This window comes from Pholcus phalangioides, unplaced genomic scaffold (genome assembly GCF_987345545.1).
Source record: "Pholcus phalangioides strain wild (caught in Gottingen) unplaced genomic scaffold, Ppha-v1.0 ptg000029l_1, whole genome shotgun sequence".
NCBI lineage: Eukaryota > Metazoa > Arthropoda > Arachnida > Araneae > Pholcidae > Pholcus > Pholcus phalangioides.
The window spans coordinates 1,542,088-1,559,889 of record NW_028301619.1 but is presented as its reverse complement, the minus strand read 5'-3'; the positions used below and the strand labels follow the sequence as shown (position 1 = coordinate 1,559,889).

The 17,802-nt window shown below is 35.8% G+C and overlaps 1 protein-coding gene across 3 annotated transcripts in view; it reads right to left on the bottom strand.

Moving 5' to 3' along the window:
* The window catches only part of LOC149067563 (endoplasmic reticulum metallopeptidase 1-like), a 226,376-nt gene that overhangs the window by 181,357 nt on the left and 27,217 nt on the right, over window positions 1-17,802 (bottom strand). For all 3 annotated transcript variants that reach the window (XR_016195341.1, XM_089252576.1, XM_089252577.1), the window contains exon 4: window positions 1,216-1,362. Coding sequence is in view for 2 of the 3 variants with exons in the window: in XM_089252576.1 (XP_089108702.1) it covers window positions 1,216-1,362 (147 nt within the window). In the remaining variant the exon portion in view is untranslated. The remainder of the gene's footprint in view (window positions 1-1,215; window positions 1,363-17,802) is intronic.

The following is a 17,802-nucleotide window of genomic DNA, read 5'->3' as shown; positions in this document are numbered from 1 at the left end:
TTAATTATTAATACGTCAATTGACTGCTTCGAAAAGGGGGAACTAGTATTGATTGGTAAGGGACAACTCAAGTTCGTGATGAGCGTGTGGAAGGGAATTTTTTCTAATAAGGTGGTTAATAAATGGAATAGCTTACCTATGGGAGTCGTGAATTCTAACACAATTGACGCATTTAAAAAGAAACATGATAAACATATTGGGATAAATCAAGAAGCTATCCATTCTTAGATAAAACAATCATAAAAATTTTTTTATGGGAAGTGTATTACATTTCATCATATATATATTTTTTGTCATTATATATCATTATATACATAATTTTTTATTATATATCATTATATACATAATTTTTTATTATATATCATTATATACATAATTTTTTATTATATATCATTATATACATAATTTTTTATTATATATCATTATATACATAATTTTTTATTATATATCATATATATATAGTTTTTAGTTATATAATTGCACTTTTGATTGGGTTGCTGTATTTTAGAAATATGTGCGACATCCATATTTGTTTTATGGGCATCTTTTTTCTGCCACCTCATTGGGCATTTGGCCTTGTATTTGTGTTTGACTTATCTTCTGATGTCAATCTGGTGTATAGTAGCCTACCTTGTATTGAGAAGGTTTGCAGCTTTCCTGATGAATAAAAGTTTTTCGGTCTCTACTAGGCTTTTTAGATTAAAGTTAGAGAGAGAGACTCAATGTTTTTCCAACTTCAGTGGTTAGCATGATCCAAAACGTTACCAAAAATATACTTTTTCATGCATTCTCTGGGTCCTCTAAATTACATCCAGCAACACACTGTGAAACAAAAAAAAATTCTTTTGTGATCAAAATTAATTAAAGTTTACAAACCTTTTTTTGATAAGAGAGAGATGGATACCTGAAAGAAATTTCTTCCCTGACAAACTTTGACTAATTTTATTTATCAGAAACACAGTAAAAACTAGATTTTATTTAGTAGCATAATATCAGAAAAAAATTATACACACTCCTTAGAGCTTGATTGGAAAGGTGCATTTTCAGATTAGGGTAACGCAGAGAGGCCAACATTAGCATGAAGCCTTTCAGTAGTGATGAATGTTGAGCTTTGCCATGGGAGCGCTCATTTGGCAGGTAATTATGTTTTGCGTTAAAAGGTATTTCGCATAAAACAATTTTGTATTCATTAGGTTTAACTGCATCAAAAATTACCTGGAAGATTCCCAAACTTTTCAAAAATTCTATAGTCAGTGTCTGATGGTATAAGGCCACTTGTGAAAATATCTTGCGCAATAACTGAGCCATAAGGATAGCTTGCACTTCTAGCATAGGATTCTAAAAGCCACGTTTCTTTATGACCTATATAAAAAATTCTTTTTCAGATTCAGTATACTACTGTAAGAAAAGACTGAAGTATTAGTAAATATAGAAATTCTGTATTTTAATGTGTATAAGGAACTCTCATGCATAAGAAACCTCTAGTATTTTTGGAACCCAATTTTTGGCAAAAAGGGTGGGTTCCTTATACATGTTAAAATGCAGTTAGATGCATAATCATTTTTTTCACTTTACTTATTCAATCGTTCTCAGATTTTTCATGCCTACTAGGCATTATATTATAAATTACTAAAACTAATTTCTATACAGTATTCAAACTCATAACATTACTGTTGCTAAAGTCTCAAGCAGTTTTATTATTCATTTCAAAATTTAACAAAAAAAAGTGTTATTTAAACCTTATGTAAAAGGTCCTATACATTTTGCTTTTGGTTTCTATATCTAAGCAAAAAGTAGATTATGAAAAAGCAAAAGATGATGATGTAAGCTACCAAAACTGATAGCATACATGTTTACTATCAGCATACCATAGCGGTTTAATAATTCAGGGCTCCCCACTCAAAAAATTAAAAAGTATGAAAATGCAGGACTAAAAAGTAGGATGGGGGAGGGTAACCCCCTTAGACAACATAATCATAGCATAATGAAAAAAAAACCCTAAAAATTTTTTATTTTTTATTTTGAAATTTTTTTTTCATAGCACTATTTCAGTATCCTATAAGAATGAATCAAGCCGAAGAAAAATGACAAATGACTTGGTTACTAAACAAATTTTTGGCTAAAACAGTGTACTAGCAACCACATATAATTCTTTGCTGTCTCTCCTCATATATATTACTTTTTTTTGTATTCTTCCAAAGTTCAGAGTTTGTCAACTCTCTTCAACAATGCACAGCAAATTTTGAAGACATACATTTTTTAAGAATGACGCTCCTTCGAGACCACTTTCAAAAGCACAGTGCAAAATGTGTAAATTACAAGATCCAATGTAAATAAGGCAAGGAGACCCAGATAGTTTCACTGCGTTGTCCATCCTTTTTGAAAGGGATTTGTTTACATTTTACTGTTCAATGCCAGTGTAATCACTTTTGACAAATGAAGCACTTTCATTTCTAGCTCTTTGCTGAGCACATTGCAAATATCGTTTATGCCTCTTCATGCCTTAAAAATACAGAAGACAACTGAATGCTATTGGGTAGCATCAGAATCACCGAACCCAGAATATAGGCCTATGTATGCAACTGCTTTGTAATGCAAACATGTTGTTTCACCTATTTGCACCATAATTTTGAATGAAGAATGTTAGTTACTACCCAAGCCCATGAAGTAATAAATACAAGATTATTTTTCCCATCCAGACAGATGTTTTTAATGACCACTATACTTGTTGAACCCTCAAACTAAGCAAATGAAAAATTAATAAACCAAATGGTCCCATACACCCTCCCCCGAATAACCTTAAAAATGATACAATTTCTGCTTTGGCAGAAATCATTAATTGCAATCTCCAACATTTGTAATATTTGGCAATATATCAATGATTCCCTGCTCAATTAAAATCAATTACACAAATTTTATTCATAAGATTTGGTAAAAAAGTAGGACAGTTTACCAAAAAAGTAGGAAAAGAAGGACGAGCGGGAGCCCTGATAATTATTTCAGCACCTGTCAAAAGCCATTGAACCGGTCAATCATCTTAAATTTCACGGTTTTTTCAGTAAAAAAATATGCATGAGAAACTAGTCTATCCCGCTTGTAATGTTCCCATTTAGTGTAGAACATTTTCCCGCTTAGTACGATTCATTTTCGTGTGTGTTCCATCTACCACTAATACTCATCGAGATTTCCCGTTTAAAGCGTTTTTCCCCTTATAACATTTTTCTTGATGGTTTTTTTAAAAAACATTATAACATGGTTCGTACTCTTTCAACGAAAAAAAATTCAAGGACTATTCAAGCACTTTTCAAGGTAAAACTTAAAAATTCAAGGACTTTTTTTACAAACGCATATTTTTCACATGAATGGGCGCATATTTAATTTTGATTAAAACTTTCAGAGATTACATTTCTACCTACTTTATTTCATATCATCCGTAATGAATAAAGGAGGCCACATACACATATATATCATACAAAACATATGACACATTGAATAACACAGTTCGTGCCTGTCAATTTCCTCATTGAAACGTCTCTAAATATTGCAATTAATTTTCTTTTAAAGACTAAAAAAAGAACTCTTCTAAAGATAGAAAAAGATTAAATTATTTCTTTCATTAATTCTGAATTTATTTATTTCATTAATGATGAAAAAATTTCTTTTGTTAATTTTGGAATTTTTTCATCAATTCAGGAATTATTTCTTTCATTAATTCTGGAATTTTTTCATCAATTCTGGAATTATTGCTTTATTAATTTTGGAATTATCTCTCATTAATTTTGGATTTATCTTTCATTAATTCTGGAACTATCTCTTTTATTAATTCTGGAACTATCTCTTTTATTAATTCTGGAACTATCTCTTTTATTAATTCTGGAATCATATCATTGATACTGAAATTATTTCTTTCATTGATTGTTTTAAACTCCTTCAAACAACTATGGATGCTATTAGAAAATAACAGAGATGCGCCGATATTGAATGCATCACGTGATCTTCCAAGGAATGATGTAGACCACTGACGTCATACCAGCGCCGGTACTAGAATGCGGGGGCGGGGGGGCAACTGCCCCGGGTAGCAATTTTTAGGTGAACACCATTATAAAATTATCGAATTCTGAATTGGTGGGGGCGGCAAGACAGTACAAAAATCCTAGTTATGGCCCTGCGACATACTCCCTCCAGTAATATAAGCTCAATGGATTTCAGCGCCGATTCACCCATTGAAGTACAGCTTGCATTTGGCGACATTTTTGTCTGGCACACTCAGCAACCAATCTTGATAGAAGGGATTTTTCAGCCACACAAGTAGTTAAAAGTATACACACACTTGTTACTCATTTTTTGTTTTCTTTCATTAAAGAACCTTGTACAAGCGCTTCACATCACTCCTAAATAAATATTTTGTTGACAGCATGGGCGGAGATATGGGATTGGGGGGGGGGGGGAATGTGAAGTTGACTGATATAATTCTAGATAGCATATATGAATTGACATAATCATCATCATCATCATCGTGCGCCCCCCCCCCAGACTTCCAAGTCAATCTCTGCCTATTGTTGACAGTAATCAGAGGAAGCTTCGCTCACTTACGGACCGAAAGGCTGAAATTATTTCGGCAAAAATTATGAAACTTTTTTTTTAAGATATTGATTTCTCAAGTCCTCCAGAAAAAATACCTAGTACAAAAGTTTAATGACTTCCAACGACTCCAAATACGTCTACATACGATCACAGGATACATACTACCATAAAACCGGGTTTTCCTAGAAGTGGGTTGTTGCAATACCTTCTAGAGCAGAAGGACTTCTACTCTAGAAGGAGGTATTGGTTGTTGGGGGCCAGAGCATGCCGACTGAGCTGAAGAAAAAAAACAATGATCGGAAGTTCATATTTTGAACTCAGCTGCTTTTATTCCATAAAAGTTGCAAGGAAAAAAAACAAGATCATTTACGATCATAAAAAAAATAAATAAATAAATAAAACGGCCGACAAATAACAACCGGTAATCTCAGGGAGAAAAAAAACAATCTCGACATAGCCCTGGAAAAAAACCAGCCTACAGTACAGAGCCGAGCCAACATCTTCTAGAGCAAGGTTCTGCTTTAGAAGGTATTGGCCGAGCTCCCGTGAGGGTGAGAGCATGCCGCCAGCGATTTACATATTGCCACGTGCACAGAGAATAAAAAGGGAAAAAACATTCCCACATAGGTTTTTGGTGCCGCATGAACCGAACTGGATAATTTTGCGTTGACAGAAACGTGCTACATAATCACACTACGCATTTGTGTATTCCTACGGTGGCGCATCAGCTACTCTGTCATCTGCATGCTCTGGTTTGAAGGGAAGCATTGAGCTCGATGAAGGGAAGTGAAAGAAAACAAAAATGAAGAGAAGATCGGTAAAACGAGTGGCGCACCTGACTCCTCCAGAAGCAGTCAGCCAATCACGCCTGACGTAAAACACTGCCGTGAGACTGTAACGTTACCAATTGGACCCCCGTGGAAATCATCCTTTATTCTAGTCATTGTGTATATATTTTGTCTCCGGGATCGACCGGGAGGATTTTGTCCACCTATCGGCTGCCAATTTATGTTTGGTTGCCAGATTCAATATTATAATGTATACAATATTTCCTTTTTCATGAAATTATGTAAATGAGATACAAGCTAATACCGCACCTTCAATGTTGTGATTGGTTCTTCAGTGAGGCATTGTGGGAATGCTGCTATATAAAAGCCAGCTAGAGATGTGCTGAGTTACGACTTCCTTGCTTACGACTTACGACTGACCCAACGATTTAATCAGTAAGGCGTCACGCCCTGTCATGGTGTGAGCCAGATCGTCTCATAAATACAATGAAGTTACAATAGTAGAAGTGTGCCTTGGCACTTAACCCCGTCTCATTGCACGTAAGGTTTCAACGTCGTCGTGATCCAGTGATCGGTTAGTGGCCAGACCGGCCACCCGTGGACCTTCATCTCCAGTTCCATGTGTAGTGGCTGAGCTTTCATCTCAACGTGTGTGTTTACACCAAAACCGTCTGAAGCTGGTGCCGACGAGTCCTTGGGGCAGACACCTGTGAGTATCTACCGGACGATGTGACAAATCGTGAAAAACCTGGACACGGCGGTGAGATCGATTCATATTACTGTTTCATTGTGACAATGAGAGAAAAGCCTAACTGTGATAATTGTGATACGTTAATTAATAGTTTAACATATAAAAGGCCTGTGATAATTGTGATAATGTTGGTTTAATGGTTTAACAATATAACTGAATAAATGTTATGGTTCTATTTAAACTTCGCCTATTTCATTGTTGTCATCCACTCAATGGTTACTGGGGGGAAAAAATATTAAAGAACCAGGAGGTAACGAGATTACGATAACGTTACAAGGCTTGTTGCGCTCTCTAGGAAAACAGTCGAACTTGTTTTCTTATTATTGGTAAGTGGACGGCGTGTCACGCTGGGCGATTCACTTTGCACGAGGCACAGAAAACCCGCTTCTACGAAAGCCCGGCTTAAGAATAATGGGGAAAAACGTGCTTTAAATCCAATTATCCAGGGTTATTGGCTGCTAAGGCTTTTTCCCTGTGCTTTGCACTTTTTTAAGGACGTCACTTACGGAGTAAAAAAAAAAAGTGGCAAAAACTATTTCGGAAAACAAATTTTTCGAGGACTCTCACAGAATTCTTAAAAAAACTTTCTTTTTCAAGGACTCTTATGGATTTTCAAGGACTTTCAAGGCCTTGAAAATGAACTTTTTTTTTCAAGGACTTTTCAAGGACCGTACGAACCATGTATAAGCGAGATGCAATGCTGTACTTCAGTGACGTGCTTATAACAATTAAAAAATTATGTGATTCGATCGCTAGAAATGGTGTGGTTTTCCAGACTTTGAATCAAAGTGAAAACGTTGATTAATTGAAGTGTATACAGGCAGGGACCGTTTCCCTTAATATAAAGAGGCCCCGGGTAAAGCAGGAATTGGGAGACTCTTGAGACAAGAGTCAAAGATGTTAATTGTTCAGTAAATGTATGTTGTTTGAATTTCAGGGGCTTAAAGTTATAAACACCCCTTGCCCATGCAGGTTTCAGGTCCCGTATACAAGGAAAATGTATAGGAATGTATAGCAACTGAAGCCAAATGGGTAAGGTTAGAAACATAATACAGAGACGTATAGAAGGGGTTCCATTTTATTTTCCTAAATGCAGTAAAATCTCCAAGGGTGATCACCTCTACTCAAGGACAAATCTGCTTGAGTGGCCTCTAGGTAGCCTGAAATTTCTATGGCAGAGCCCCATAGGCACCTCTTTTATTTATCAAATTTACTGATTTATTATATTTCCTTCAAGTGGCTACATAGTCCTTGGGAAGTGCACACAGAATCCCAATTGAGAACTGCTGCTTCAGTGAATATTTTCCCAAACTTTGTTTTTTTTGTGTGTGTGTGTGTTCCATACACATCACCCCTTTCTCCTTCAAAAAAAATTTTCTCATCACTCACAACTCAAACCCACCCATACGATCCTATACTAAACCCATAGCATTTACCGACCCCCTGGACTATTGGACTATTCCATCACACCCCCAGAAGGTGATATTGCCCACTTTGAAAAACTACTTTAATGACCATTCTTGGTTATTGTAAAACTTAATTTAATGAAAGAAGTCACCCAGCGGGGAACAGGAAACTGACTTTTCTATTTTTGATTTTTTTGCACTAATTATAAATTTGTTATTTGTTATGACTAGAGTCCTGTTTTTTGCAATTACATATTTTAACCTCTTTTCAGCATTAATAAGTATAAATTTATATAATTGAAAAAATTTCAGAATAAGTGCATATTTTCAATTTTTGCGGAAGATCAATTACATTTCTATAATTTTTCAAATTAATATTGCTCATAATACAATAAAAGTCTGTTATAACGACAGCTCGCAACCATGAGAAAAATTTTCACTGTAACATACTTTACAAAAAACAAATTTTCACTTTTTAGTCTGTAAGGATATAAAATTATTGAAAATTGTTGCTTTATTAGCATTGAAACATCTTTTTGAGATCATTTTGTTCTAATATTAATGAATGAACAGAACTCTAGTCATGAAATTGATTTTTGACCTCAAAGCAATTGATTCTCCAAGGCATTTTTCCATAGAATTTCGTATCCTCAAAGTGGTTTAGACGACCAGCTGAACAATTAAAAGGCTGGATTATTATATTACTGCTCACTTTTCTATGGATATATGGACCTATCAATATTTTCCATCAAATTGGAAATTCAACATTTTAAAATTGTTTGATATTTGGCTGGCTCAACTCCCAGAAACTTCTAGCTTCAATGGGCCATACCTGAAGCCTGGGTACTTTATTTGATCGTCATGGTTTTTAATTTTTTCAAGTAAAAAATCTCTCTCGGGAGAAAAATTTGTCTATTTTTCACATTATTTATGTTTTGATGCTGGTGTGCACATGTAGTTTGCTTCTTTTTTGAACAACTTTCTTTTCTATTGTGGGCAGCTACAGTACTAGTAACCAGAAATTCCTAAATAAAAAAATGCACGTATAAGTCATTAATGTGCACGTGTAAATGAATATGCACAAAAGACAAAGATAGAAAAGATGCATTTAAAAACGTATTTGCATTTTTTACATGGTTATTTGTTCTTTAACATATATTTTCTCAGTTTTAGTGCATATCTTGCCATTTCACACTACATATTTGCATATTTTTGGTGCATATTTAGCAATTTCTTAGTGCATATAATTCGGGCTCTAATTATAACAATCATTTCACATATTGTTACCAAAGTGAATGGGACTGTCCCTGAGCAGGAGCGTACCCAGAACTGACCTATGGGGGACAAGAAATTTTCAGTTGGTACCAACTTCATAAAAGCATTTAATTAACAAAAAATTATTTACTTGTTGGGAGCATACACCTCTGCCCTTGAGCCCTATTCTAGTTTGATCAGGGTCCTAGTAAAAATAAAAATTCATTCATTCATTCAAACTGAGCACAAGTTCGGTCTATTGCCATAGGCAATTTATTACAGATTGAGTTGTGCCGGAAGTCTGAGTCTAACCTCCTGGGTCCCCCCAAATCTCATGAATCACGAAAATGATTATGTACAAAGTATACAAGAAAAAATATGCAATATATATATATAACAATCTCTATCTTCAGAAAATCGTTTGCAGGAGTTGGAAGAAGAACTGGAAAGAATATATTGGGACATCTTAGGCATCTGTGAAATAAGAAGAAAAGGAGAGGAGAAAATTGAACTTGCCAGGGGACATGTATTTTACTACAGAGGAACAGATAATGGAAGAACCAGTGGAGTAGGATTTCTCATTCATAAGAAGTGGAAAAATCACATTGTTGAGTTAGATAGTACACCTGATAGAGTTGCAAAGCTGATCATGCAAATATCAAGCAGATACCTCAACTAGCAGCTATCTAATAAGAAGCATATGATCCAAGACTGCAGTGTTCTCAACAAATTCAATACAGTAAGTGATCGACTGGTTAGATGTAGAATAAGGCTTAACACTAGAATGGAAAGAGCAAAACTTATCAAAAATAGAAAAACTGGCATCTAATATGGTAAAGCTTCAAGAACATCGATATAAATTCCAGTGTTAGAGCTGAAGAACCGATTTAATTTGCTATATAACACAGAGGATGAACAAGATGTCACCATGATGAACAAAACTTTAACCACTACCCTAAAAAGCAGCAGCAAAAGTCACTGGAGAAAAAGAAAATCAAACCGGTGAAGAAAATAACAGAAGAAACAATGTGAAACACCGGAGAGAATTTCAGATTAAGAAGAATGACCCTAAATCAAAAGTGGAATATGCAGAACTTTGTAAGACAGTATGAAAGCGGATTACAGAAGATGTCATGAACTTTAATTGCGATATTGTAAAGAAAGTATTGGGAGATAATAGGAGCTTAAAATCAGCAAAACAAAAACAGTGTGTTGGGAGACAGGAAATTTTTGCACTAGAAAGGAAAGATGGAAATGAAATCATTAGTATTGTTGAGGAATTTTATAATACTGTATACAAACATGAAGAACAGGATCAGAACAAAGGAAAGGGAGCAGGAAGAAAAGAAAATGGAGCAGAATTTGTACAAGTAGCACCTGTGCTGAAAGAGAAAGTCTACAAGGCTATAAGATGTATGAAAAAAAGGAAATGCCCAGGTGAAGATGGGATTTCAATAGACTATTAAAAAAGCAGGAAAAGAAAAAATTTGCTAATATGCTAGCTGCTTTGTTCACAAATTGTCTCACAAAATCGGATGTGCCTGGAGATTGTAATAACTCCCTGATGGTGATTTACAAAAAAGAATGAAAAAAAGATCAAGAATTATCAACCTCCTATCAGTAATTTATAAAATCTTCACCAAAGTGCTAACGTATAGGCTTGAATCCAAATTGGACGAAGCTCAACCAGAAGAACAGGCAGGATTTCGAAGGGGATTCAGTACAATGGATCACATACAAACAATCAGGGAACTTATAAAGAGACACAAAGAATACAAATTACCATTGTGTATGGCCTTCATTGATTTTGAGAAAGCGTTTGACTCTGTCTTCACATCTGCTGTTGTTAAAGCTCTAGATATAATTGGGGTAGAGAAGACTTACATCAATATCATCAAGAAAATATATGACAAAGCAACTGCAACGATTTTGGATAAAGGAAAAGCAAAGATTAAACTCGGAAAAAGAGTCAGACAGGGTGATACTATCTCACCAAAACTCTTTACCGCTGTTTTAGAAGTATTCAGAAAACTGGATTGGGATAAAAAAGGAATTAAAATAAATGGAGAATTTCTCAACCATTTGCATTTTGCAGACGACATTGTTGTTATCAGTAGTAATCCAGACAAACTAGAAGAAATGATGCAAGAACTGGTGAAGGCAAGTATTCAGGTGGGCTTGAAAATGAATCTGCAAAAGACTAAAGTTATGTTCAACCCCTTTGTGTTGAAGAGGACAATCTTGCTCAACAACACAGAGATAGAAGAAGTACAAAGCTATGTATACCTGGGACAAGAAATTATACTGGACAACGGAATCATTAATGAAATAAACAGAAGGGTCAGGATTGGATGGAGTAATGTTACTTTTGGCAAAAACTTTAGTTCCGGAGAGTCACATGCCATTATGCCTGAAAAGAAAAGTTTTTAACCAGTGTGTGCTACCAGCACTGACTTATGGAGCTGAAACATGGACACTCACAAGCAAAATGATACAAAGGCTACAGACAACATAAAGTAGCATGGAAAGATGTATGCTAAGCATCAAAAGGAGAGAAAAAAAACGAATCACTTGGATAAGGAACCACACAAAGGTATATCATATCATGGAAAGAATTAAACGTCTCAAATGCAAATGGGCTGGACATATTGCAAGACAGGACAACAGATGGACCACAAGTATTCTAGATTGGTACCCCCGTGATGTTAAACGTCCGAGATGGCATCCCCACACAAGATGGATTGACGAGATCAGAAAAGTGGCTGGAGTCAACTGGATGACTAAAGCCCCAGACAGAGCAAAATGGAAAAATTTAGAGACCTTCATCCAGCAGTGGATTGAAAATGGTTGATGATATATATATAGTAGGATAAAAATACAAGAGGAATGAAGATAAAAAATGAAGAGGAATGAAGATAAAAAATGAAGAGGAATGAAGATAAAAAATGAAGAGGAATGAAGATAAAAAATGAAGAGGAATGAAGATAAAAAATGAAGAGGAATGAAGATAAAAAATGAAGAGGAATGAAGATAAAAAATGAAGAGGAATGAAGATAAAAAATGAAGAGTTAGTGAAAAAATCTTTTGAATGACAGAAGTGCTAGTGCTGCTGACTTTTTCTTTCAAAAATATATATATACAAAAAAAGAATTATTTTTAGAAAAAGGATTGATTAAGAAAAGGAATGATTCATTGACTAATTTTTTTGGACCTTTTAATTTATTTTTGACATTTTTCATAATCCTTGTAAAATATTCACTGCAATTATTTTATTCCTATAACAACTTTGAATATATTTTTTTTCTCATGCTTCTTTGAGCTTATAATCTGAAGCTCTGTATATATATATTTTTTCTAATATTGTATTTTCAACTTTTTTTCATTGTCTTTTTTTTGTCCAACATGTTTTTGAGAAGGCAGGTGTCGGGGAACAAGGGTTGGCATTTATATACATATATATCTTTATTTATTCAGAGCAGAATAAATGCCAGGTTGCCATGGTAGTACCTAAAATTTTATATATATATGTGATTGTTAAATCAGGGATGGCTAGGGATGGCTCAAAATTTTCATATTTCGTAATCAATTGCCTTTCAACATGGGAAGGGACAGTGCTGCAACTAAGGAGGGAGCAGGCAAGTCTACTTTACCGCACATCAACTCTAGTCATACATCGCCATATGACAATTTCTAACTAGTAGAGTTGGGTGGGAAATGAAGGTGCTATCTATCGGTGGTTGCCCCAGGCTCTACAGGTAAAGAACTTTTCTGATGTTCTTTTTGGCTGGATTCAAACCCATGGACCATGACGGCAACTGTCATTTGTAGAAGATGAGCATCTTACCACTGCACCACCCTGGTGCTAAGCAGGCAGGTCTGGTGCCCTGGACCAAAATGGGTGCCAAATTCTTCCTTTAACTGCTTTTACATGCATGGGGTGCTGAAATTCCGGCATGTCCGGAGAAACAAAGTATCTAGTTGCAGCCCTAGGAAGGGGTCATCAAGTCCCAGAAAGGTAGAAAAAAACATCATTTAAGACGCTTTTTCTTGAGGAAAAAAACCATGCTTGACTCCTATGAAACTTGGCTGGCGCCTAATTGTTTTCCGAATTATCAAGCCCTGTATTTATATTTTATCATATAGTGTATATTTCCCGCAAAATCAAAAATTACATTTCACTTATTTATTTATACAATAATGTTGGCGGAGCCTAAACATGAGACTGCGGGTGATGGTGACACAATAAAAGTTTTACATTTTGCGAAAATATAAATGGCGTGGGTGTATCAACGACAGTGGAGGGGAGTAAGTGCCAGTTAGTTATGGTATGCAGAAAGAAGCTAAATTTAAAGCAGTCGGTGGAAGCAGAGGTAGGGTTTATCTTAAGTGGATGATCAAGTCTGCAAGAGATATATGTTGGCTTGGAGATAATACCAGTGGTATCAAAATTTAAATGTCCATGGAGAATTTTAAAAAACATGGTTAATCGAGAAAAAAGGTGGTAAGTACTTAGAGGGAGAAGATTAAGTTCATGTTTAAGTTCGGAGACAGACACAAAGGATGACCAACTGTCGTAGATAAGGTGGGCGGATTTATTTTGTATTGATTCCAGCTTCTCGATTGCTAGCAGTGTAAGGGTCGCAAATTTCAGAGGCATAGGAGAGGACTGGAAAAATGTAGGTTTGATAACAGAGGAGTCTAACATCATGAGTAGAGTGTTTAAGGTTGCAGCAAAAGGAAAAAGAGTTTATTGAGACATTTTTGGTAGATATAATCGATGTGTTTATTGCAGCAGTGTTGAGATGATGACACTGATGTATCTATATTGAGAAACCTGGGATATGGAGGAGTTATTGATAAAGTATGAAAATTCAAAAAGTGAAAGTTTACATGAAGTTCTCAAGAGAACCGTTTTAGAGATGTTGAGAGGCATTTGCCACGTGGAGCACCATTAGGAGATGGAATTGAGATTGTTGGAGAAGTTCTTGGTCTGACTCGTGATTTATGGTGCAGTAGATTACGCAATCATCAGCAAAAAGTCTAGTGATACAGTTGAGGGTTTCATAGAGGTCGTTAATAAACATTAAGAATAAAAGTGGGGAAATTACTGATCCTTGCGGGGCCCAGAATTTACGTTAGCCAATGGAGAGTTGTGGTTGTGGAGTCACCACACAGAGTCACTGCTTCGGAATAAACATTTATTATACGATGACACATAATGATTATCTGGGTTAATAAAAAGGAAGACAGACATAGAAATTTTTTAACCTCGCGCTTTCGTGTATAGTGACCCTCTGCTGCTGTTTTCCAAACGATGGTTGTCTCGGAATCACGTGACACACTCAAAGTAGTTGACCCGACTCTTGGGAGTCATCTGCATGGGACACCACACACTCCCTCCCCAGTGATCACGAGTAGTAAGAGGTGATCACGTATTATGGAGTTGCATCAGTGATCACGAGCACTGTAGACGATCTGAAAAGTGGACAGTCTGTCCAGAACGAGTGGTTCTGACTTGATCAGCAGAATCAGTTGTGGGTCTGTCGGAACTGCAGTTGGTGCATTTGGAGATATGGGTACCGGCTCCAGCGTCGGATTGACGAGAAATGTAGGTTTATGCAGATCGACTGACACTGACCATTTTTCCCCTTATATGTTCACAGTGAACATTTTTTTGGTCTGGCTGATCACTCTGTATGGCCCTTCAAATGGCTGTTCCAGTGAACGTTTCACCCTATCAGTTCTTACGAAAATGTGGGAAGTAGCTTTCAAATCATGGTGAACAAATGTAGGACGTCTTCCATGTCGTTTGATTGGTCATGGCTGGAAAAATTGGATGTGAGTTCTCAGCATTTGCAGAAACTCTGAAGCATCAGTTTTTGGTATATCTTCCATGGCAATGCTAATTTGATGGTATGCCTTGAAGATGTCTAGTCTAGAAAAAATACACTTACCGTGCAATTCTTGGGAAAAGTCTTGAATATGTGGTATCGGGTAAGAATCAAATTCCGTAACACTATTTAGACAACAATAATCGCAGACAGGACGTACAGTACCATCTGCCTTGGGCACAATATGTAACGGTGAGCTCAAAGGCTTTTGGAGGGCTGAATAATCCCTTGCTCCAAAAATAATTCAAACTCTGTTTTCACCTGTTGTTTTTGAACCTCACGCTTTCGTGTATAGTGACTCTCTGCTGTTTTCCAAATAACGGTCGTCTACAGTACTTGGGATCATGTGACACACTCGAGGTCATTGACCCAACTCTTGGGGGGTCGTCTGCATGGGACACCACATGGTTTTTGAAGTGGACATATTTGGGATATTTTGATATGTTTGGGATATTTTAGGAAGGCTTCCAACCAATTAAACAATTGAACATTTAAGCAGAGTGTAGAAAGTTTAAATAGTAATTTATAGTGGGGGACTTTATCATATGCTTTTGAAAAATCTAAGAAAATGACATCAGTTTGTAAGTTTTTATCGACAGCTCCCGAGAGGTCATGAATGAAAAGCACCAAATTGAGAGGAGGAGGAAAGAAAACATATAAAGCCATGCTGATTAGGGAAGAAAAGTTTATGGAGTCAAGGTGGATGCGAGTTTCTTTTGCTATGATGTGTTCAAGAATCTTACAGCAAGATGAGGTAACTGCAATAGGTCTGAAATTGAGGTGATCGGTATGAGGACCAGATTTGTGAATTGGAATGATTTTGTTTATTTTCCAATCAGAGGGTAGACAAAATAATCAAAAGATAGTCAGCACAGAATTTGAGAATGTAGTTAGGGATTCCACCCGGGCCCAAAAAGAGAGGTTTGAGTTTTTTCAATAATTTTATAATGCCCTCCCTAGACATAAAGATTGGGTTAGAGCTGTAAATGGAGTCATTGAATAAATATTGTGGGGGGCCAATGAGGAAACTGAGCAGAATGCTAAATTGAACTCAGTGGCGATATCCGCAGGAGAAAAGACATCTTTAGTATAAATTTTGAGAGATGGGGGAGGGCCAGCTGATTTGAGATGGAGAAAGTTTCCAAACTTTGAAGGATTGGATTTGAGATAATTTGGTAAAGATATTTCGTTTTTGAAAAGAAATGAGGTCTTCAAAGTTTTGGGTGTAGGCAAAAATTGCAGATTTAAGTGAATGGAATTTGTTTACTTTGTATTTGAAAGTGGTATGGTGAATTTTTCTTTTTCAATGGATGATATCTCTATTGATTCATGGGTTGTAAATGTACTTAGATGAGACATTATTACTGGGAACTGTAGTTAAGCATTTGAGGATTGTCGAGATTTGGAAGTGGTCCACAAGGTATGAATGTTGTTGGAGAAAAATAGCGATAAGAAATCTGAGAAGTGGGAACAAAGAATATTTCACATAAGGGTTAGCTGATTTGGTGGCAAGTTTGTAGAAGTCAATAGATTGCTGGAGGGAAAAATCAATGAAGGGGATTTTGTGGCCCGAGCAACCCTTGAAGATGGAGGTGTCAAGAACTGGGATCTGATTGGAAGCGGCAATAACATCCAGGATTGAACTGGAGTGAAATGTAATTTGAGTTGGTTCTAAGACAGATTGGACAAGATTGAATTTAAGGAAAATATCAAGGACTTAATTGGTGATTGCCTGAAGTAGAATGCATATTTATTCAATCAATTTCATATTTGAGTCGTATATCAGGTTTTAAACTAGAAAAAAAACTATGTTTTTAGTTGCATAAATTAATAAAAACTTAATTTAAATATTGTTACTGTTTCAAGTTACCCAAGTTAAATGGAGTTTAACAGGGTTCATACAAAATTTTCAAAATGAAAAGTAAGGACTTTTTAAGGAGTTTCGAGCAGTTTTTAAGGAGTCATGGCAAACTTCATAACTTACAAGTTTTACAGGCAGGAAAACAAGTCAAAACTAGCGATTCGGTAGAAAATTGTATTTTTAGAAGCAAAAGCGTATAATCATATTAATTTACTAAATACGACAAAATCGTAACGGTTGGCAGGTATGCACAACCATTGGATGTTCCAATACCATCCCCTACTTTCACATTTCCTATTACAAAGGGAGAGAGCGTTTTTTTTTTCTCTTTTCTTCCTCTTTATATTCGGGGGAAGCTTCCTCTTATTTTTCTAGGCAATGCTATTCATCACCATGGGGAATGCATATTCTAAGAAAGATCATCCCTTCAGAGAAAAAAAAAAACTTTTTCAGGCGCGGCTGCAAAAAATAAAGAGTTATAAGGGCCTTTCCAGAGGGAAATGAAAAGGTTAGGAGTTTTTAAGGAGTTTGTAAGGATGTGCGAACCCTGTTTAAATTTTTCCTAAATAAATTTTAGATGTGATTGAAAAAAAATTAAATGTAAGTTTTATGAATTTATTGATATGTCTAACAGAAAAATAAAATCTTTTACTAGTCTAGTTACACTTTTTTGACTATAAGTATGCGAGAGCTGCAAAACACTGTATCTAGATTGTTTTTGAAGATTCTGTATAAATTATCATTGAAGAAAATGCTTACACTACAAAAATGCATGAATTTATCAGAAATGTGTAACTATATTCAATATATAGCTTACATTTTTGTCAGGAAATTGTGCAGAATCATGAGGACTTTAACTTTTCCATTTTTCCCTTATAATATATATTCAATTAATGTAGGCATCTTCAACCAGTTGCTCGCAAGTACCACGGTGCTCAGTGAACCAATAAGAGTTTCAATATTTTCACCACTCTCTTGCAATAACACACACACTACGAGAAATTCAGTTGAATTCGCACAAAAACTCCATATCGTCAACCCTGTCAACACAAAAATGGCCTCTTTTGACGTAAAGTCTCTTTTTTACGAATGTCCTTGTAGAAGGCGCTCTTCGAGGTCTGGAGACAAGACTTACCGAATTCCATTTCTTCGTCCTTCTTGACCCTAACGCTAACATTGACCATATTCTAAATACCCCCAATTCCATTGACCCCTGCATTCAATTCACTATAGAGGAAGGAAACAATAACCAAATTCCATTCCTGGA